Here is a 22,218-nt window from a genome sequence, read left to right on the forward strand (position 1 = left end):
ACTCTTTTCTACACTGACGCATGTCACGATTGTGTTTCTTAGGGTTTGTGGCTAGATGGTTTTAGCATGTGTCTCTCCGTCATCATGACTGTTATGTATCTGTGCCAAGGGGACACGGTGGTTTAACTGGTGAAACTTATAGCCCACTAGAGCAAAAGTCCGACATGATCGTCACAAAAATGAAAGACAGAGATAATCAAGCAGAGAGAGTAGAGAACCCCTATTTCTAGTAGGTTATTTCTTGTCTTGCCATTTTAATTCTTCTTAAAGGTGGGCTATGCGATTCTGAAGGAATCCAATATCATGACAACGACACAGCATGTAATGAAGCTAACATTAGCCAACTTGAGGGTTAGCATACTATTGTTACAGTTGCTGCTGTTAAGCTAACATGAAGCTAGATGAAGCTAACATGAAGCTAACATGAAGTTAACGCTAGATGAAGCTAACATGAAGTTGTAGTGCGTTACATTTACCTCGGAAGTCGGAGGTCGGAGCTGGGAATTACATCACACCCGAGTTGGCGGCGTTCCAGTTAACAAGTCGGAAAACCTCGCTCGGCCAGCTGTTTGTTCACAACTAGCCAGGTTAGCTATTGATACGACGGTTGATTAAAAAACGCATTGTGCGATATTTACTCAGACTAAACACTGTAGCAACACCTCCACAGCAGCTGGACAGCACTTTGTGTACGAACATTTCTATGAGACACAAGTACACAGAAGTGCTAATAAATAGTATAAACTACAGCTTTCACTAACTGTTGATACCCCGACAGCCATCTTGGATCACAAAGTCGTGGTAGGGCGGTTCTCCCGACTTCCCGAGTCGGAAATCCGACTTCCCATGTCAAATGGAACGCACCACTAGATGAAGCTAACATGAAGCTAGATGAAGCTAACGCTTGATGAAGCTAACATGAAGCTAGATGAAGAAACAATGAAGCTAGATGAAGCTAACATGAGGCTAGATAAAGCTAACGCTAGATGAAGAAACAATGAAGCTAGATGAAGCTAACATGAGGCTAGATAAAGCTAACATGAGGCTAGATGAAGCTAACATGAGGCTAGATGAAGCTAACTTGAGGCTAGATGAAGCTAACATGAAGCTAGATGAAGCTAACGCTAGATGAAGAAACAATGAAGCTAGATGAAGCTAACATGAGGCTAGATGAAGCTAACATGAGGCTAGATGAAGCTAACATGAGGCTAGATGAAGCTAACATGCAGAGAGGACGAGACGGTCCCAGAGCCAGCACACCAGCTCCAGACAACGACACTCAAAACTCTCCTGACAGCATGGGCCTTTCCGAAACTAGACCACTTCCACTCCGACAGGGAGTGAACTCTGGTCGGAGTCACCCTCACAGCCAAATCAAGCTCCCTAACCCACGTAGGGCATAATAATACTGCAGACAACTTTCAGACGAACTACCTTCTCCTCCCAGAGTAAATAGGATGTGGCATCACCGCTGCACTCACTGCTATAATATTTCTATTAAATAAAAACAGATGTATTATGTAGATTCAGGAGTGATGTTGAGGAAAATTGTTTTTTTGACAATAACGAAACTGAAAGCATTTGTCATTAATTTTGTGTTTGTTGGTGAACCAAATTATTTTGGTTAGATTTCGAAAATTCTTTCAACCTATGGCTTTAGATATTTACGAAAAAGAAATATATTCTTTAATGAAAAGATTGATATTCATTGTAAAAGAAAAGCCTATTTGAACCTCTTTATCTTGTTTTAAAAAATTAGGCCTACATTAACAAATACGACATTTCAAAATAAAGATTATATTGAAGCATTATATAGTCTGAATAATTTTAAACAGTAAAAATGTATAAAGACTTAACTAATTTTCCTTAATTCCTTTGTTGTTGTTTCGTGATCCCCCTGTGTGTCTAGTTGTGCCATGTTCTATTATTCTGTTGTTTAATGTAAGATTTCCGTGTGAAATGAATATGATTCAATAAAAACAAGTTGTATCGTGTATCAGACAACAGCATTTTTTATTAAACACAATATAACCTCTGGGGTGTGTTGTTAACCTGTGAATGTTGATATGAAATGTTAATGTAGTTTCTGAATTTAAAAATCCTACATGTTAACCGGCGAAGTCACACGGAGCTCACATTGAAAGAAAGGTCCCCCATCGTGCAGCAAAGGATGTTACACACCTGCTCACTCGGCATTGGAGGGTTTAACTACCTACTACCACTCCGCCCTCATTGGTTTCGGATGCCAGTCAATGTGGCGGACCCTCCGCATGAATGCGCAAAACTAAGAGGAAGTAGGTAGGGAGAGGGAGGAGCAAGCAGTTTCGGAAAGGCCCCATGTCTTGGTGAACTAGAAAGTAAGCTGTATGTCTGTGGGCAACTCATTTAATATTAGCGACACACACATCATGGCTGGAACTGCTGGATAGTGTTGTGTGGGTGTGGGCCACTTTGTTTTTTTCCCCATATACCAATCCTGGGCTCAGTTTTTTTTTTTCAGCACACACACAGATCGAATTCAAAACAACATGTATGGGATAAGAATTGCTGTGCGCATGACATGAAACACTGAGCAGCGCAGCATGAGTGTAAATGTGACCGGCACAGAATTGGACATGTGCCCGGTCACCGGTCATGGCTGATCAAGCTGAAAACTGGTTACCAGTAGACTGATTGGTGCATCTCTAAGGGAAAGTGAAAAAGACAGACTGGCAAGTACCAACTCTAGCCCACTGGAGTTCTTTCTTTTTGCCCTATCCATCTCTCTCCACAAGAATTTCCAGGGGGGACAATAACAAACCAAAATCATCTAGCAAGAAAGAAAGAAGGGTATTGCCAAAAGTTTTACTCTTTGTCATTTTCTTTTCCTGGTAACTGAACCAAAATTATAGCAGGCAAAAGTAGGCAAAGTGCATGATGGACAGGATTAATGCGTGGACAGTTAATTGTCTCCGTCCTTTTTTGTGGGACTGTATGTTTGTGTGTGTGACTGTGTATTGTATAGAATGAGAAAAGCAGCAGTGAGAGGGAGAATGCATCTAATTAGCATGTGTGTGATGGCTTGAAGCCTCATTTGTTGCCCCCCCCTCCTACACACCACACACACACACACACACACACACACACACACACACACACACACACACACACACACATTGTCTATTTAGCAAGACAGCAGCTATTAACTACAGACACACATAAACATCCTCCCAATCCTAAGGGGTATTGGTTAACGTGCCAGCGTTGGTCTCCCCCTCAGAAACTGTTTAAACTTTATCACTGTGTAAACTAGACAAAGTGAAATTGTTTTTATTATCTTGAATGAAGACATACTGAAGACTTCCCATTTCACACTACGAGAGGTTGCGGATGTACTGAGGACCCACAAATAGCTCCTTCATTGGGTTAGTGGTTCTATATATAACCAGAATGACTCACAGAACCCTCTGATTTTGTAAAGTAGCTTCAGGCCACATTTTCTGTTAAACTGCAGCCATCAGCTCAGACTAAATCACTGAAGGGGCTGCTTCCCATCACTACAGATTCATACATCATAATAGAGCTGTGGTCCCCAATTCTCTTGTGTTTCTCTATTTCAGTGACTGACTTCTGGTTGGAAATCACAATAATGTTCTTTGCAATGGTCCGCGCTTGTAGAACCATGTCTGGTAAATTTCAATATAAGGAGTCTGGGAAAATTGGCCCAATCAGGCGTATGGCTCATTAAACCAGATATGTTCTGTAGGCACGCTAAGCAAAAAAAGGTATTGAGTATGCAGACATAAGCAAACTATTTGAGACAAGCATTAAATCTGGAATATTCTGTCTTCTGATTGCAGCAACAGAAATGTTGTCTCCTCATTTTCCACTGTGCTGGGAAATTACATTAATACCAATAGCTGCCAATAACTGCTGGTTGGCCGTCACCTGTTACTGGATGTAGTGTGCACCCTGTTTGTGTGTTAGTGCATGTGTGTGTGGGATTTCAATTAAAAGAGCAATTGAGGGAAAACTACCAAACATCAAATATGATTGTATTTGATTAAAAGGCCTTTAAATGAAATTTGTCATCTATTCAAACAACAAAATGAACCAACAATATAATGTAATGAACCAACAACCAAAATATGCGCCCTTCTTTTCGGATTTCTCAACCCACTCTCCCTTCTCTTTATTCATTCACCTTCCTACCTCACCCCTTCTTATTCAGTCCGGTGAACACCTCTCTGCATTCTATGTACCGCCTGGGGGCCCCTAATCAGCCTGGGTGGACGTCCTCCCAGGCCAGCCTAATGGACAGCATCCCCTCCATTCATCCGTCCTCAACATCCGTCCATACCTTCTGAATTTCCAGTAAACTTAAATTACGTTTTGTTGTGGTGTGGTCCTTGCCAGTCAAACTTAATCCAGCTGCTCATTTGAAGTTTGTAAGCACCAAGTGTCACTTCAGTCAGTTCAATCAGTTTGCACTGCTGAAGTCCAACAGGAGGCGCTCATTTGAGCGCTGTGACTGACTTGACACTCAAGTGTCTTGAATAAATAAGTGATTGCGACTAGAAATACAGTATAATATTGATCATCATCACTATCAGTCCTCTACCTATTGCTACAGGACAGGAAAACCCTTATTTGTGTGCCATCTGAATTAGTGTTTGTAGTATACTGCATCTTAACTTAAAATTAATTCTTCTTTGACTTCTTTTGACAAGTTTAGAAAGCAGTTACTGTCAAGATTTAGTTACTTTAACTTGTGATGATTTGTATTAAAATATGCATTTTGCCTTTATTGATTCAGTGAAACTTTGCAAAGTAGAACATACTGTGCTGCACAGCTGGGGGTGACCAGTGTGGAAGGGAGTTCACAGGAAAATAGGAAGGTGGAAAAGGAACGATTGAAAGTGGGGAAAAAACACTGGAGAGAGAGAGAGAGAGGCAAAGAAAACAGTGAGAGAGAGTAGAGCTATCTCAGGACACCACAGCAAATGGATCTGTGTGTGTGTATGTGTGTGTGTGTCAAAACCAAGCCAAGCAGGGATGAAGAATGAGGAGCCACTGAAGTAGCCAGGTGTTCAAAACATACACACACACTCTCTACAGCTGGGTGAGATCTAAGGTTGCGCTTGTTTTGCGTGACAAGGTTAGTAGGTTAAAAAGCTCTGCACATTTTCCATTGAGACAACATAAAGCAGTCACTGCTAAATGAGCCTCTTGAGCCACCGTCTAACGCAGATAAGTTTTGCTTTCAAGACTATATTTAACTGAATCCTCATAACGAACAATGGAACAAGGTAAAGAGATAACTACAAAGTAAACAGAAGGGAAAAGTCTTAATTAGTCAGTCACACGTCCAAATGTGCCTGTTGCGCTGCATGCAGCCTGATGTTTCTTTGGTAGTTTTCTTCTCCATGGTTTGTGAGAAGATGGACTAACTTTTGTTTGGCTTTGTTCTGTTTGTCCTGCTTCCAACTGTTCTTCCGTCCACGCTGCAGCCTTGACCCTGTTCTTGTTGACATATTTCACTATGATAAAACAAACCCACATGAAGCAAGAACTCTCAGCGACATTTCCCTCAATTGCCTCCAATAACTTCATGATAAAAGTCTAGTCGTGGTTCAACAGTAGGATAACAATGTGGTTGTTCAGCAGCACATAAACACCAGTTTGTGTGGGAACAGGCAGGTGGGGATATACTTTAGAACCAGATAATAAAGCCCTTTCTTCAGCATGGATTTCAATAATCGAGGCAGCAGACTTGAATGTAGTGAGCATTGTCCAGGATTCTGTGTAGAGCTCTTGAGTCTGTTCTATCAGAGAGTTTTCTTTCTCTGTATTTGCGTGAAGTCTATTCAGCAGTAGAGTGTTTTTCACATAGGAAAACACTCTACTGCTGCATGCAGCATTACACTAAGGTGTACTGTGTTCCCCATACCCAACCCGCGCCTGCATCCCCCCACCCCCCACCTCCTCTCTATACTTCATGTTCATGGAAAGAATAAACTTCACGGCCACACACACTGAAAGGAAACTCTCTAGAACAGATTTCACATAGCAAAACACTCTCTGTACATCAAAGACTGATCTCCAAATCCATTTCAAGTGATTCATTTCTAATAATTTAACTCTAAAAAGACATCCCAGTGTTTTTCTTGCCTTTCAAAAATGACCTGAAAAAGTATTAGAATTACATTCATGTGTGCTGAAAAGCAGATCAGTTGCAAGAAACATTTCTTCAACAGTCTGGTGGCTTCATTTCAGACACTATAACTCTGTGCCTAGTGCCAAGTTGTTCTGTCGGTTTTTCCCTCAAGATTAGAATTCAGTATTACCTTGTTCCCTCAGGTAGTGTGGGGAGATGCCAGGAGGCACCGGACCATTTGATAGACTGAGTATTTCATTGCAAAGTTATTTTTACTCCATTGATCAAAGCCTTAAAGAATATTGTCTTGAGCCTGACCAAAAAGCTCCCAGACAATCATAGCCGAGCTTAACATCGTGTCCCCACGGAGCAAACTGGACAGCTGCGTCAGACCTTTTGACAATCACAATATTTGCCTGTGACCCATTTACACACACATATATATATCTAGATATATATATACACGCATAGTTCCATGACTTAGATTTGAAGTAGGTAAGGTTTGTTGTTTTTTTAAGGCCTAAAAGCAATATATCAGTCTCTCTCCCCCCGCCCCTCCCTCTCTCTCTCTCTCTCTGTAATAATGCATTCTGCCAGGGCGTCTTTGATATGGAGATCGACAGAGCATGCGATGGCAGAGAATGAGATTTTTCCCAAACTCCAGAACAATGCAGGTGGATTTTGGGGAAAGCGTGGGGGTGAAACTTTAAAGATCTTTTATGATGAGGTTGTTCTTTTGTTGTAGATGGATAGAAAAGATTTGCAGAGCAGCAGAGATGGGAATATTGCCCATCGTGCTAATCACAGGCTAACACTGCGTTCACACATACAGATACAGAGTAGTAGGCAGTCTCTATTTTCTGTATTCTCTATCTCCGTGGGCGTGTTACGCTGAGCACGTAATTTGGACTGGACAGCTGTCATGTAGCTTCCATACTGCAGAAAAGGACTTTGTCCATTTCTTGTACAGTTTGTTTCCCTTTGCTTTCTTTTTTGTACTATACAACCCCTCAGCCCGATATGAATTTTCTCATCTAATTATATATTCAATACAATTTTATTTCAGTGCAGATTAATAGGTCGAGGCAGATTGCCACTCCACCCTGAGTCAAGGTTCTGCTCGAGGATTCTACCTGTGTGTTTGCTCATGGTGGGGATTGTTGGCTCTAGACCTGCTCTGTTTGAAAAATGCAATGAGGCAATTTTTGTTATGAACTGGCGTTGTGTAAATTGAATTAAAGCATGAACACAGTGTATGTGTGCGCCTGTTATGCACCCCTATGCTTGTGCATGTGTTTTAGCGCCTGCTGCGTGCATAAAGTCATATAGCAGCTGTGGATGAAGGGGAGGTCATTGTTCAACAGGTGTTTGATAAATTGCTATTAAACACATTTGGAGAGGATTTTAATTGCTATTTTCAGTCTCAATTCTTATCATTTTGGAGCTGCTGATTTTCCTTTGGCGCTGGCTAAAACCTCTTTGGGGGGCGCCAAAAATCCCTCTATGCAGGAAAAAACCCTTCTTTCAGTCCTGTCTTGCTGAGCTCAAACCCATCTGTTGGTAATGAGTAAAAGAAAAAATTCCTCTAATCATGCCACCAGTGTGGTTTTTTGTTCCTTCTTAAAATATAAGTCTGGTGATATCTATATTATATTTTTTTCTTTTCTTATTGCCAACAAATGTCAGGGAAAGACCAAACTAAACAATGCTCTGATCCTTCAAAGTACTGTATGTGTATCCAAAGCCTGATATGTACACGTGTATAGTGCCATTCTAGTCTTTCTGACCACTCAGTGCGCTTTTACACTACATCTCATTCGCACACTGATGAGCAGAAGGTGCCAGCTGCTTCGTTAGAAAAAGTATTTTGCCCAAGAATTCTTCCAACATGCAGAGTGGGGGAGCCGAGGATCAAAGTGCCTCGCTGTTTTAGGAAATGTGTTTCAAAAGCAGAAAATGATACACTATATTTGTGACTTTTCTTACATCATTGAAAACTATCAAACAGTTTGTGCAGATAGTTGTTTTTGGATTGCAGATGCTGCTGCTCATTAATATTGCTGCTAATGCTGCTACATATATATATATATACATACAGATAATTAAATGTAGTCGTGTAACACAGTGAAGTACTGCTCATTGGTTTGCCCCTGGAGTTTCTTCTTGTCAGGGTGACAAAGCCTCTCATCTCTCATTGACAGAATACTCACAGAATAATAAAACTGCCCAGGAATTCAAGCATTTTTACAACAAAAAAAATCCGGCATACTTGTTTGAAAACTGACTGAATGATTGATGCGTGATTTGAAAATGTCCCATAGACAGCATGCACAGAAGTAATCTAATATATCTGTTTTTTAATACTCGAAGCACTTAATCTATGTTATTCCTATTTTCCCAGCAAAAGCCACTGAACTTTCTGTCTTTCTTCCCATCTACAACATCACTCTAGGAGAGATGGTGGGAGTTGGGTATTTAATAGAAAATGCCACATCCATGTGATTTTCTAGCTCAGTGAAAGAAACAAGCCAAAAGGCGTTCTAGTAAATAATTAAACAGAGACACGTGTCGTGTTATTTTGGATGTGTTTTCATCGAGCTGCTGTGGCCTGCTGGACTTTTAGCCTGAAACTGCAAAAGCCCCAGTGATGGGAAAGAAAGGGATGTGCAGTAAATGGCTGGAAGGGACAACACTGGCTGTGTGTGTGAAATGTCTTGAGTGTGTGTATTTCTCTACTCATGCCTATGTAAGCAATGTAAATATATATAAAGAGAGATCGGGGCGCCCTTCACCAGATGACTACTGTGGAAATCATTTTGTTATTCCTTTAAAAAAAGAATTCAGCAGATTTATTTGTGTGTTTAACAGAGACCCACAGAGCTTAAGAGAGATGTGTTCTATATAAATGTTCAGCCAAACAAGATTGCAATTACTTTCCTGCAAATGACCTAACATTGATTTTGTATTTCAATTTCTCCCTCCTTGCAAATGTGAGAGGTCTAGAGATTTAGAGACGCAACACATTTTTATCTGTAAAGCGGGCCACTCGGAGAAGTGCAGGTAATGGAATGTGTTTGGGTTTTTTATCCCTTTGCTTTTCAACAACTAATGACACATCTTTTGTGCTAGCACATTTGTATGGAATGCAAGACTAGATAGAGTTATCTGATTGGGCAAAACACACACAAAGACTCCCAAACACAAATATTCACATGCACAAACAGAGAGCGGGGCCATTTAGCATTCAGAAGTCACTAAATGCCAAGGTTGCCACATCAATACACAATTGATTTTGCACACTCTGCTTGTAAGTCTGGTCTCACACAGGCACAACATATCGGCAACTCCGTAGGATTTGTAAGGGTGTAGAGTGAGGTGGAGGGACAGGGAGGACGGGTACAAGGAAGAGGAGTCCTGAATGAATAGTGTTTTTGCAGGTTTATGGCAGCAGCTCAGAGTGTCAGTGCTTTCTATGTGACTCTGTTCCAACCCAGGAATTGTCATTCTCATCATGCCACCATCACCATAATCAGCAGACATGACCATACTTCATTGCTTTTTAAAGATTTTGGTTGCTGTTGTTGTTGCTACTTTTATTCATTCTTCAAATTCATCATTCATTTTTTTTTTTTTTTTTCCCGTATTGGTTGTGATCTTTCATAGGTTCTCCAATGCCCTCCCCCTCTTGTCCATCATCTGTCATTGACCAATCACATCCACCATCAGCCAGTCCGCATGACAACCCGTTATTAGGCGACGTGGCTGAGCCAGACTCAGAAGAGGAGGAGGAGGAGGAGGAGGAGGAGGAAGAAGGGGAAGAGGAGTATGCAGCCCGATTGTACTTACCTGTAACACATGGTAAAGGGATTTTACTTTGCTTCACTAACAGCGTTTATAAAAGCGATCTCATTTCTTTTTGTTATCTGAACTGAAATTTCACTTTTTCCCTTTCATTAAAACTCTACCTTGTGACATTCATTTGGGAATACATTTATACTGTCAAATTTAAATATAACGTACATTGGCACAGAATATAATCCTTCAACAGCTTCATCCCAAAAAATAAAAAAGCAGGGTTTTGTCTACAATGTCAGTCAGAAGCTAGTCCTTTGCAAAATACTGGGTATATCCATTGGGTATTATTATCCTTCTGTGTTTGGATTTGACTGTCACGTGTAGCACATCAAAGAGATTGGATTTTTTTTGAAAATCACATTCTTCTGCCCTCTTAGGAACTTTTATGTCTCAATCTAAAAATCCAGCTGCTACAGGAGATGTTTGGCAGCATGTGTGTTCACATGCTCTGAATATTCAAATACCTGTTCATATCTTTTGCCATATTTTCTCCTCAACTCGGCAGGTAGTAAATAAGGACAGCTGGTCTTTAACTGAGCAGGTCAGTAACTGATTGAGTTGAGTTGAATTGTGTTTCTTTCAGACTCCACTGTACACATGACACTTGGCAAGAATCGCAGTTTGGAGGCTGCTGATGACTTCCAGTGTGCTGCCAATGGTTGTCTTCAATAGATTAGCCAGCTTTGGTGGGAGTCGAACCACTTTATCCATCTCTGCCTGTTTCTCCCAGCCTTGTTACCAACATTCCCTTCCTTTCATGTCGGCGTCTGTCTCTTATCACACAAAACCAAACGTTAACCGCTCCTGGAGCGCGAATGACAGATAGTAACACAGAAGTCCAAGGGAAGGTCAACAATCTCTGAATTTAAAGAGGCAGGTATAATAATATTGCACTGAAAGAGGGACTGGAAAAACTTAGGTGGGGCATTTGAAAGCAATCCAAAACAGGTGTTAGAAATGGACATATTTTGGCTACAGTGGTCACAATCAGGGGTCTATTACAGCCACTCTCACACTTTAAAACTTTGTAAGTTGTTCTTGGAGTCTGCCTGACATTATTATATGCCTTCTAGTTCTCATGAATGCACCTAGTAAAGTTATGTGAGATTCTTCTACCCGCCGCATAATTCACAGATTCATCAGGTGTGATTCAACAAGCCATCTTTCATTTTGTGAATCGTTTCTTAATTTTATTGATTAATAATTAGCTAAACGTTTGGCCGTGATTGTATTTACGGTCGCACTTTACATTACAGCTCAGTAATAACATGGTAATAGTGGATTAACGGTTTGATAATAAAGAGGTGATATTTAAATAATATCATGTAATTACCAAAGTAACAACCAGGTAATAACTTGTGTACATCTGGGTAATATTACACTGAAATGTATGTAAAGCACATTAAAGATAGCAATGAGGCAAAACTATTTAGTAATATAGTCGTAATATTTTGGTAACAATATGGTTACTTTCTAACAATAAAATCGGTAGATCAGTGCAATACGTATCACTTTTGTTTAAAGGTAATACAAAATGCTTTTCGTTGCTTGGAAGAGCTGCCCAATAATGAAAGTGACTGACATGTACCGTCTTGGAAAAGGGAGCAGCTCTAGCACAGAGTGTAAAAAAAGAGTATAGCGACCTAACGTTAGCTAGCTAAGCTGCTGAGCTGTGAAAATCAGTCTAACGTTTGGCGCCGCTCTGAGTGACCCGCTAATGTCGCCGATGTTTATCTAAAACACTTAAACTTGGGCTGGATCAGTGTTTTGTGGTGATTATTTTTCAGACCAGTTACGGTCAGGAACTCTCTAAACAGATAATTCGGTACAAGACAAATCCAGCAGCTGTCGTTTGTTATCACAGTCCAACCATTTTCAGAATGTGCTCTGGCTGCCATCAGGCCTGCTTCTGGTGCCTCTCCACATAGCAAATGTTAGGCTGCAAGCTGAGGAAACCCTAGTCTGGCTGTTTGAACCACTGGGGCCACAGGGGCTGAGTTTGGTTCAAATCAGAGTGCTGAGCACCAACACCAGATGTTTAGTCATGTTGGCTGGCCAATGACCCTGGAACAGTCTTCTTATAGTTGGGAATTTGATAGGAAACAGACTTTGATGGTTTGAAGAAAGGAACTAAGACAACCACAATTAGAGTGGGACAACATCAGGAGAGGCGGCATAAAAGGGAGAAATAAGGAGGGAGGAGATTTGGAAGGAAGGGGAGTGAGAAAAAGAAAGACAGCTGCTTGGAATGATGGAAATAGAGAGCCAGACAGACGTATTCTCACATGTACATTGCCATCTAAACATAATCAGAAACAGCTCTGAAACAGGGTCTTGAAATGGCTTAAAGGTTGTGCATGTGTGTGGAAATGTGTGTGGTCCTCTTTCCCCAAAGTAGTTCCAGCCTGACCTAACCAACCAATGTTCAGCCAAACATCTAAAATATCACTCTCACCACTTCCTGCACTTTTCCGACATTCTTTTTCGTCTATCCTCGCATATCGCTCTGTATCCTTTCCTCCAGTTCTCTTTTCTTTGCACCAGTGATTTTGTGGGAAGTCGAGCACTGAAGCAACGTCAAAGGGAGGCCTTTAGCTTCTATTGGATATAAAGACACACACAAATGCAGAAAACAATCTTATTTTTTCACACCTTGTTTAAAGGAGGAAGGCTCTAAGCAGTGAAAAAAGCAGAACACGTCTTCCCTTACGGCACATATATTTATTTACAGTTTCCAGGAAGTTCTGCATGAAGCAGTAGGGAGAAGCACTTTTTCCCAGCCCATAAAGACAGTTCCTCAAAGTCTTTCTCACTGTCCTACATGGAAAATGAGTTTCAGGGTAGAAGCCGCAGAACAAGTCAAACAGATATTCCACACCAGGCCCATTCATACAAACTGTTGTGACAGTGATATACAGGCAACATTTATGGCCAACAGAGGACATAGTTCACCAACCAAAGCTGTGCTGGAACATTAATTTTTAAGAAAACATTTTGTTTGACCCCATAAGCCCTATTTTTCAGTGCAACGCATAGTAAATGTAGTAGTTTGGCAATGTTGCATCGGGTACACAGTGTTGTGCCTCGTCTGTGTCCTGTTGTGTGTTTTGGTGAGGGTGACTGCAGAGAGAAATTAAAGTCGGGAACAAACAGCACAGCTTCATTTTGATGTCATGAATGACCAGGATTTCCTTGTGCCTTGCCTGCTCTGACCAGGTCAGTGGCAGATGTTGGAAGGCAGAACCGTGTGTGGAACTTTTGCAGGATCACATAAACCAAGTGGATTAGTGGTGTTTGTAGATGTGGGGAAGCACGGATAAGCCACCAAACCTGCCTGGAAAAAAAGATCCATGAAAGATCAAAGGCGCATTTGAAGTTTTTTCCCAACTTCATGACTCCAGGACAACAGTTTCCATCAGTCCAAATCCTCACCCACTAACTCTGGATTGTTGGGTGTGCAGCAGCGCCATGTGTTTTTTCCTTTCTAACTGTTTGGCGGAGGAAACACATTTTAAACCACAATGGAAATCGTAAAGTAGGTCTTAATCGTAGTAGCTGTGGCATTAATGTTAATATTTAAATTCTTGTTTGCATTTTTTGCTATAATTATTTAAAAAGCTGATGTTCTGACACAAAAATGTAAGAAATCGGGGTATCTGTGGCTGTCGCAGGACTGTAAGAAGCACAGCCGATTGGCTGGCCTGCCTGCCTGCGTCTGTGCACTCACTGTGCATGAACATGTGTTTTGGAGGGAGACCTGGGGGGGGTATTTTCAAAATCTAGCTGTCTGTTGCTGGTTTTTAAATGTTGTCTGCCTTAGCTTTAATGAACTTGAATTTTGTCTTAATATTCTTGATACCTGAGATCTGCTATCAATGGCTTCATGGACTGATACTGCGGTATGAACAGAATCACAGTATAACATGAAGTTGTTAGCAGGGATACGCACATTTTGAGAAGGCAGTGGTTCATTTTTTTAAAAAGGGCAGCCTCACACCTCATGTATTGACCCCACGTCGCCTTCTGATGTTTGCACACTAAACTAAATACAAGGAACTACTTCTAACGTTTATTAAATATATGGAGCCGTACATACTTACATAGAAGCATAATGGAGATAGATAAATAACAGAAGAACTAGATGTTGGACGTTTCAGGTGATGGTAACCTGTTGACTGGCTGCTGCTTTGAAACCAGGCTCCCAACGTTCCTTTTTTCTGCTTCCTTCAGCTCTTTCTACCTCTGTCACCTTTGAAGAAGGCACTGTCGCTGTAATGTGCAACACTCAAAGTGGTCGCAGCCAAAACTGTGTTTTTTTTAATTTATTTCAAATTTATAGAGGTCTGAGTGCACCTCAGCCAAAAATCTGAAAATGTTTTGCATGGTACTCCAGGCAGAAGATGCACTGCAGTAGAAATCCAGAATGCTATGAAATGTGGGCAGGTATGATCACAGCACAGTTTGGATGCCCAGCCGCTTGATTTTATTGTCTTAACAAAAGCATTTTATTGGGTGAAATACAAACAGCAGCTCGCCCACTTATTTTTATATTATTAATTACCATAGAACTTAAATACACCATTGCTTTACTCCAGCTGTTGGCAATAGTGGCTACCTTAAATTCTCAAACTGTTCCCTAAATTTACCTCAACAACACATCTTTACACGTGAAAATATCCTCAGAAAAATGTATTCACTAAATGTGGATATCATCTGCACTTTAAGTCATTAAACCAATCTAGTATTTTAGTCCAGTGTATTTTTGGAATATGTATTAATTTATTATTTTATCTGTTCAGAATGTATTTTGAAGCTGGTTGTGATGTCTTTTCGAGCTGATGGGTTTGTCCTCCTTTTATTTCCCACTATAGCCATGGAGAGCATGCGGTTGCTTGCTTGCATATCAAAGCCCGTGTTGAAACTACCGCATTCCTTTAAGAAGGACCCTATTGAAAATGAGGTGCTGCATCTCAAGGGCCTATCCGCTAATAAAGTGAAGTTGAGTGAAAGAGAAAGATATGCAGGTGAACTGTGGGTAGTGTGGAAGAAAATAGTTTGCTTCTATGTAAATTAAGCAGACTCAACGTGTGGAGTTGTATCTATGTACGTCTCCATGCAGTGGGAAGCCAAATGTTGACAACAGAAGAGTCTGAGCTGGGGTGTATCTCCCTCCCTCCCCTTCACACACACACACACACACACACACACACAATTTCTCTTTCTTTGTTTACAGAAGCAGGCTGAACAGTGAGCCTCTTCTTTTTTCCTTCCTCTGAGTACAACACACAGACATTGTATTATTTTATTCACACTGCTGCCTCAGGCTAAGGCTTCCTCTTGCATTCCCCTTGTAGTCATCAGCACCACTGTGTTGGTCTCAGGGAAAAAAAAATGTATTCAGTTTGACAAAAGATAAAAAATCCAAGATGGATCATAAACAAACCTGTTAAATTATTGTTGATGGTGACAGATCATCACTGAAGCTCAGAGACGACCAGAGAAGCAGTTTTCAGTCTGAATTTAGTTAGGCGTAGTAGAGAGTTTAGACTCCTTGACCTGCTTGAAAATCAGTTTTCATGCCATCTTGGTGATGCTTGCCCAGCTCTCAGAATGATAATAGTTATTCATCTGATTAGTGATGACTCTTTCTAGAGCAAAATTTAATAAAATCTAGTCTTTCATGAAAAAATATGGCTTCTATTCAATTCTGATTTACTGAGGCTTATACTGTACATTTAATTACCATGTAATCTCGTTTCAGGTTATCTAATATGTATTTTGACAGGTGAGTTGCAGACTGGTGCAAATATATCCTCATATTACAGCTTGAGACAAACTGTCTTTTTAGTTTTAAGTTTTAGAAATTAAAAGCACTGAGTGTGGAGAAGCCTTACAAATTGTAATTAGCAATCACGTCAAAATTGTCCATTCAAGGACAGGACATTAATTATAAAACAACGTCTGATCTGATGAAAATGTTTCTGTTGAGTCATGGTTCAGGTTTAGGGATGAAACGATTACCGGGTTTTATTACCGTACACATTTTAAGTACCGTGATAACCGGGTACGGTTAACCGTGCTGTTCTAATCTCACTGCAGACACTGCAGCGTCTCCCAGAAGCAGGCGCGCATGCGCTGAATGCAACATGGGTTTGTTTGGCTCAATGACACCACATTTTAGAAGACAACCCTGCGGAGATTTTTCAGTCTCTCTGAAGTCTGGTCGTAGTTTAGTTTTCATTAGAGCGCTGAGGAAAACTTGATTGAAGAAAATAACCTTCTTTTGCTCAGGGACACACTGGTGGATGTGTTACAGTGGGGAGTTGAACCCTGGTCTCTCACACAGAAGGCATAGTCTTATCCACTGCGCCACCACCACCCCTTATAGCAGTTTAGTCAGCCAGCCAGCATCTCTAGAAACGCTGCAGACTGCTCTGTATTCATGTCAGTTTTTGGGCTCATTGCAGTTACTATCACTGTCTTCTAAAGACTTATTTGTTTTCATGTCATTGTCCGCGGGGTCATTGTATTACCTATATAATACAAAATATAAAATCTTGATAATGCACACTTAGATGATTTTCAGATGTTTACAAAAGGTATTTGCTGTTATTTTATTTTTGATGTAAACAAAATGGCAATTGTATTTGTAGTTTTCCATGTAAAACTTGAAATGGTTTCAGTGTGTGTATCAGTACATTTTAATATTTTTTGGCACATTTTTACAATAATATAATACTAGATAATAGATAATACTGATAACCGTGATAATTTTGGTCACTATAATCGTGATATGAAATTTTCATGCCGTTTCATCCCTAGTTCAGGTTGATGTTTACTATAGATAAACTATGTAGTATTGATTCATTCTATCTTACATAGTAATAAACTGTACCAGATCTCTTTTCCAATAAGCTGTTAGCTCCATAAATAGTTTTAACCCAGCAGTGGTATTTGTTATCAGACTAGGGAACAAAGACAGTGTAAAAGCTTGCCACTCCTCAGCCCATACAGTTTGTCTTCCCCAGTGAGTGAAAAGACGCCAAAAACCCCCCACCGTCCAGCCTTTAGATGCCTCAGAGACGCCAAGGCTATCAGCTCGGAGTGGAAGAGGCCATAGAAAAAAGACAAGTTTCTTTGCAAATGATGGGATGACGCCAAGGCTTATTGACAACGTCTATACTGGAAGCAAAAGGGAGGTCAGAGCGAGGCAGAGAGAGAAACACGAATAACACTTAGTGCTTTTTACTTTGGGACCAAGTAGGCAATTCTCCTCAACACCAGAGCTAATCAATGAGCCATTTAATGAAAGACAGGAAGGAGAGGGAGAGAGAGAGGGAGAGAGAGAGAGAGAAACATATTTTTCCTTAACACCAGCCCTAATCAATGATTACGATGGAAGGAAAGATGAAGAGAAGAAAGAAAGAGAAAAAGAATCCTTGTTGACAAGAGCATGAATCAGTGACATTGAGGGGAGAGTGGGGACAGACGGTACAAAAAGATATCTGAAAGAAAATTAGAAGAGAAGAGAGTCAATCATTGATCAGGCTAATGAACCTCAGGCTAGCGGCTGGTGGCTGGGATTTAAGCCTCCAACACGCACACTTGGAAAAAGGCCACAAAAACACAGCTCACGTCTGGGGCTGATTGCAGAATGGAGTCACTTAAGTAAATCAAAATGTTGTAGCAGTCTCTGTGCAGAGAGACAGGCAGACAGAGAGACAGCAGACAAAGAGACAGAGTGGAAGGGAGAATAGAGGGTGAAGAGAAAGTGTGTGTGAGACACTGTCCTGACTATATAATAAGACACAGGTGGAGGAATATTTTGAAACATTATACTACAACACTGTTGTCTAACCCAGCTAATAATTTATGTACTAGTTTCTTTTTGTTTTTGATTTCTTCCTCCATGCTATGCTCTCATTGCTGTTTTTCAGCTTAGCACTACTTTCAGAGATTTGCTGGGCTTAATTGTGAATCATGGGTCATTTTCCAAGGTTTTTGCTTTGACACATTATTATTAACTACATCTGTGAGCACTAAGCTGGGGAGAGGATAAGGGCCAATGTTTGGCTCATAGGGTTTCACCAAGGACTGTGGGATTTGTGATGACATTAAGTAGTTAAACTGGAGAACTGGCATCCCAAATTTTGACTGCAACAAAAATGTATAATATGCAAACTAATATGAGAGCAAAAAGGGAATGTGAGAAAAAAATGAAGGTTAAAAATAAAAAAAAATAAAAAAAAATCCTGGTTGCTGTGAGGACAGAAATGATAGAAAACGACGAAAGAGTAAAATAGAAAAAGCAAAGGAAGACCCGGTGGCTTAGAGGAACACAGTCTTCCATATTAACGACTTGGCCAGAGCGAGAAAGTAGAAGAGCGGATATGGTGGTGGGGTGGGGGTGGGGGCACGCAGAGCTGACTTGGCAGGAGAAAATGAATGAGAGAATGAGGGCGAGAGACACAGAGGGAAGGGAGGGTGGATGAGGGGTCAGTGCACTGGCTCTACAATAAGAAGAGAGAAACGTGGAGGACTGCTGAGAGGCTCTGTAAAGGCCGCAGCTGCCTATACTAAATAACTGAGTGGAAGAGAGAATAGGAAAGTAAGAGAGGTCAAATGGTCAGATGGAGGTGGCGGTAGTGAAAGGGAGGTGATGGGAAAAATAGACATATGTAGGGAGAGAAAGGAAAGATTTAATCCAGCCTTGCCAAAGTTGGAGGGAGGAGGAGGAGGAGGAGGAGGAGGAATTTTCTCATGTTTTTCTCCATCAATTTACGGAGAGGAAAATAACACTCATACCTTCTCCTATCTCATCCTTTACTTTCTGTATCATCAGTAAGACATGTCCCTGCTAATATCTAGTGACTACTGAAAGGTCCCCAGCAATATTTGGACTGCAGTGTGAGATGCACTTTATTGGAGGTGCGGAAGTTTACATTTGTGTGAATTTGTGCTTCGTTAATTTACGGGTAGGTAAAGGCAGGTAGAGTTTTTATTTGAAATATAATGAATGTAAATGCTCCGTACTTGTATATATAGTCTTTTCGACCACTCAAAGCGCTTTTACACTACATCTGCATTCACCAGTCACACACATTCATACACTGAGCCTAAGTGCTCAAACGGAAACTAACATTCACACTCACTTATACAATTCGGGGTTCAGTATCTTGCCCAAGGACACTTCGACACGCAACCAGGGGGAGCCAGGGATTGAACCGCCGACCTTCCGATTAATGGCCAACCCGCTCTACCTCCTGAGCCACAGCCACCCCAAGTGAAGTTGCATCAACAAGTTACATCTTTATATTACTTATATGATCTTTTTTTTAAATAAAAAATATTTGTTTTACTTTATTCTCTAAATGTCAGAGAACACAGGTCTGTGGGAGAGATTATGAACGTGCAGAAAGTTTTAAACATGAACAGAAAAGCTGCTGAAACACACGAGCTATTAAAGTCCAGGAGTTTCTCACTGAATTAAAATGAATTCATTTATCAATGAGGTGAAAAGGTGTCACATGCACATTTAAACAGGTTACTTCCCCAAACAAAGACACAAAGAGGAGGGAAGACTAACGGCAGACTCACACAGGCGGTGCGTTACGGCTGCGCCACAGTTTGGATCCGTCCTCAGCCCTGCATCATCTCAGACTGGAAGCGTCTCAGAAGCGTCTCAGAAGCGTTTCAGCCGCGGCGCGTTTAGCCTGCATCACATGTTTGACTTATTGTCCTTTTGTCATTTTGTGTGCTTCTGCTACCGGTCACAGCTCTCAGTGTGAACCGTTGTTTCCCGTTCCCTGCAGGGCTGCACGTTCCACATGGAGCCTTTCAGAATAAGAGCGTTTTGCCTGCCTGATTTTGCTGAATTGTTTAGATTTAGTTGATTTGGTAAGTTGTCCTTGATTTTTGTGCTTGTACCATTGTTAAGCAGGCTACATAGTTAAAATGTTTCTTTTTGTGTCTGATTTGACTGTGTTTATTGTTGACCTAAGATCGGGAGTCTGCACAGGGTATTTATTTTGAAAATCGACCGGATTCTTTATGCCATTTCTGTGTCGGACTTCCTGCCCGGGTCATCTGCTCTGTGTTGCTTGACGCGTCTTCCGTCAAAAATAGACTGGCTACCTGTTCTCCGCGCAGCAGAGTGGAGAGCAGCTTCTGGGACACGAGCTGCGACGAGCTGCGGCGCTTGTGGTGTACAAGCATTGACTAGAACGGCAGCGATCAGCTCCGGCAGCCGCGGCACAGCCTGTGTGAGTGCGGCGTAAATAATGACTCAGCAGGGATGTTATGACAGAAGAAAAGTTGATCTACGGGAGATATCTGAAAGCTACACAGACTACCTGACCGCCTTACTGCTTTATATTCTTAGAGTTAGCGTTTTAGATTTTGAATTGTCACTTGCTGAATTTCCACCATATATTGGTGCTGAAAAGGCAGAAAGTGGTGCAGGGAAAAATCACCAGAATGCAGGAGTGTTTAGCATTCACATTTTCCCCCAGACCCTGCTTAATATGCGTCCCCACCAGTGTTGAAAGGAAAACTACGCCCTTGGCCACAGCAATGAAGCACCTGACTTAACGATTCAAGTCAAATAATTAAGGACCACTTTGAAAACTTGTTCTGTTTGTGCATTCAAAGACACCCAGGTGTCAGATTTTTTTCTTGTGTCAGTTGCTAAACCCAAAACCTTTTCAATGTAGTACATGACCAAATTCACATTAACCGCTTCATACATTTTCTTTTTACTAATTGTTTGTCCATTTAATTTGACTCCACAACAACATACAAGTGAATGCCTCACCAAGGAGAGAGGAAAATGGTCAAAAAATACAAAATCAGAAAATAATTTTGACACTTTACTTTAAAGAAAGCTAGTCACTAAGTTAATGACTAGTTAGTTGTTACTGTATACTTCCATACAATTAGCTCGCTAAATTTGTTACATTCAAAGTTGCGGGTGTGACAGAATCTAGTTGATGAAAGTAGAAATGACTTTGAAGCCAACCCATTCCCAACAGCAGAATTATTAATATTCACTTCACAGGGAGAACACACTCTAATCTTCTTTATTATATTAAATAAAGGCAAACTGTGTCTTTGTCCTTTGGAATTATTCAGTCTATTCAAAAAGGACAAGACCAGCATAGGAAGCAGCCAGACCACGGGTAACACTATTACACTACAGGTGTTAAAAAGTACAACAGACCAAATGTCAGCTGATACATCAGTATCTGTAAATTCTAATTCCCGAATAAAAGTATTGCAATCAAACTAAAAGATCTGAAGAGAGCCTGCACTGGCTCAGCTGCATGGAGAACCATTTCATTCAAAACCCCACCTTTCCAATTACACCCACCACCCAAACTGCACATAGGGTCAAGATCATGGGGTCACACTTTATTTTACGGTACACTACTAAGAAAGTAATTAGCTGTACGTTGTATCAAATTAGAACCAAAAAATTGGAAAAAAATGGAAATATGTTCTTTATTAAACAGTACACAAACACAGTTACCCTAATTAGACCCCATACACCTAAATTATTATTACTGTAATTAGACACTGCATGTAATTCCGTATTAGACCCAAAATATACTATGCGTGCATACTATTAAACTATAATTACAAACCAAATAGGAGAACTTAATACAAAGTTAAACACAGTTTTACTAGATCATAGTCTAATTAGAATCAAATATGATACTCTATCAGATTCAAAATATGCTACAGTTAGACGCTATTCTACCAAATTATGCAGTATTATTATGCTGACCTACATTTACTGCTACCAGAATTGGCCTGTGATAGCTTCATTTGACAGCACGGGCTGTAATTACACAATTTTAATGCCATTTTATATAATCACTATGTGTGTTAGTGAGGCAAAGCACTGAGAACTCAGAGGACAGTACATTCATTTTGCCTTTATTTAACATTATGGTTTCATTTTCTTACAGGGTTAATTGTTGCTCATTAAGACAAGAAAATTGTACAAGTCAAACCTCGTCGGGTCACATCCGGTTGCTTCACATGTCCCCTGTAGCGCCGATGTTCTCTGGAGTCCTGTGTAGTTTGTAGGTGGTAGTAATACATGCTTCCTCTACTCTCTACTCCTATACCCTTAAGACGTCAGAACATTTACTGCCATGCCAGTGACATTATGAAAGCTGCCTGGACACTGCATCTTTATTTCCCGCTATTACACCCTTATTAGA

At 40.7% G+C, this 22,218-nt stretch overlaps 1 protein-coding gene across 6 annotated transcripts in view; it reads left to right on the top strand.

The window, feature by feature from the left end:
- Nucleotides 1-22,218, top strand: part of tenm3 (teneurin transmembrane protein 3) — an 824,111-nt gene that overhangs the window by 633,447 nt on the left and 168,446 nt on the right. For 3 of the 6 annotated variants that reach the window (XM_038714618.1, XM_038714619.1, XM_038714623.1), the window contains one exon: nt 9,800-9,994. The exons of the other annotated variants lie outside the window; for them this stretch is intronic. In XM_038714618.1, coding sequence (XP_038570546.1) covers nt 9,800-9,994 — 195 coding nt within the window. The remainder of the gene's footprint in view (nt 1-9,799; nt 9,995-22,218) is intronic. 6 annotated transcript variants of the gene reach the window in all.

This window comes from Micropterus salmoides, unplaced genomic scaffold (genome assembly GCF_014851395.1).
Source record: "Micropterus salmoides isolate LMB-PRFRI ecotype aquatic unplaced genomic scaffold, ASM1485139v1 Ms_hic_scaffold_12, whole genome shotgun sequence".
Taxonomy (NCBI): domain Eukaryota; kingdom Metazoa; phylum Chordata; class Actinopteri; order Centrarchiformes; family Centrarchidae; genus Micropterus; species Micropterus salmoides.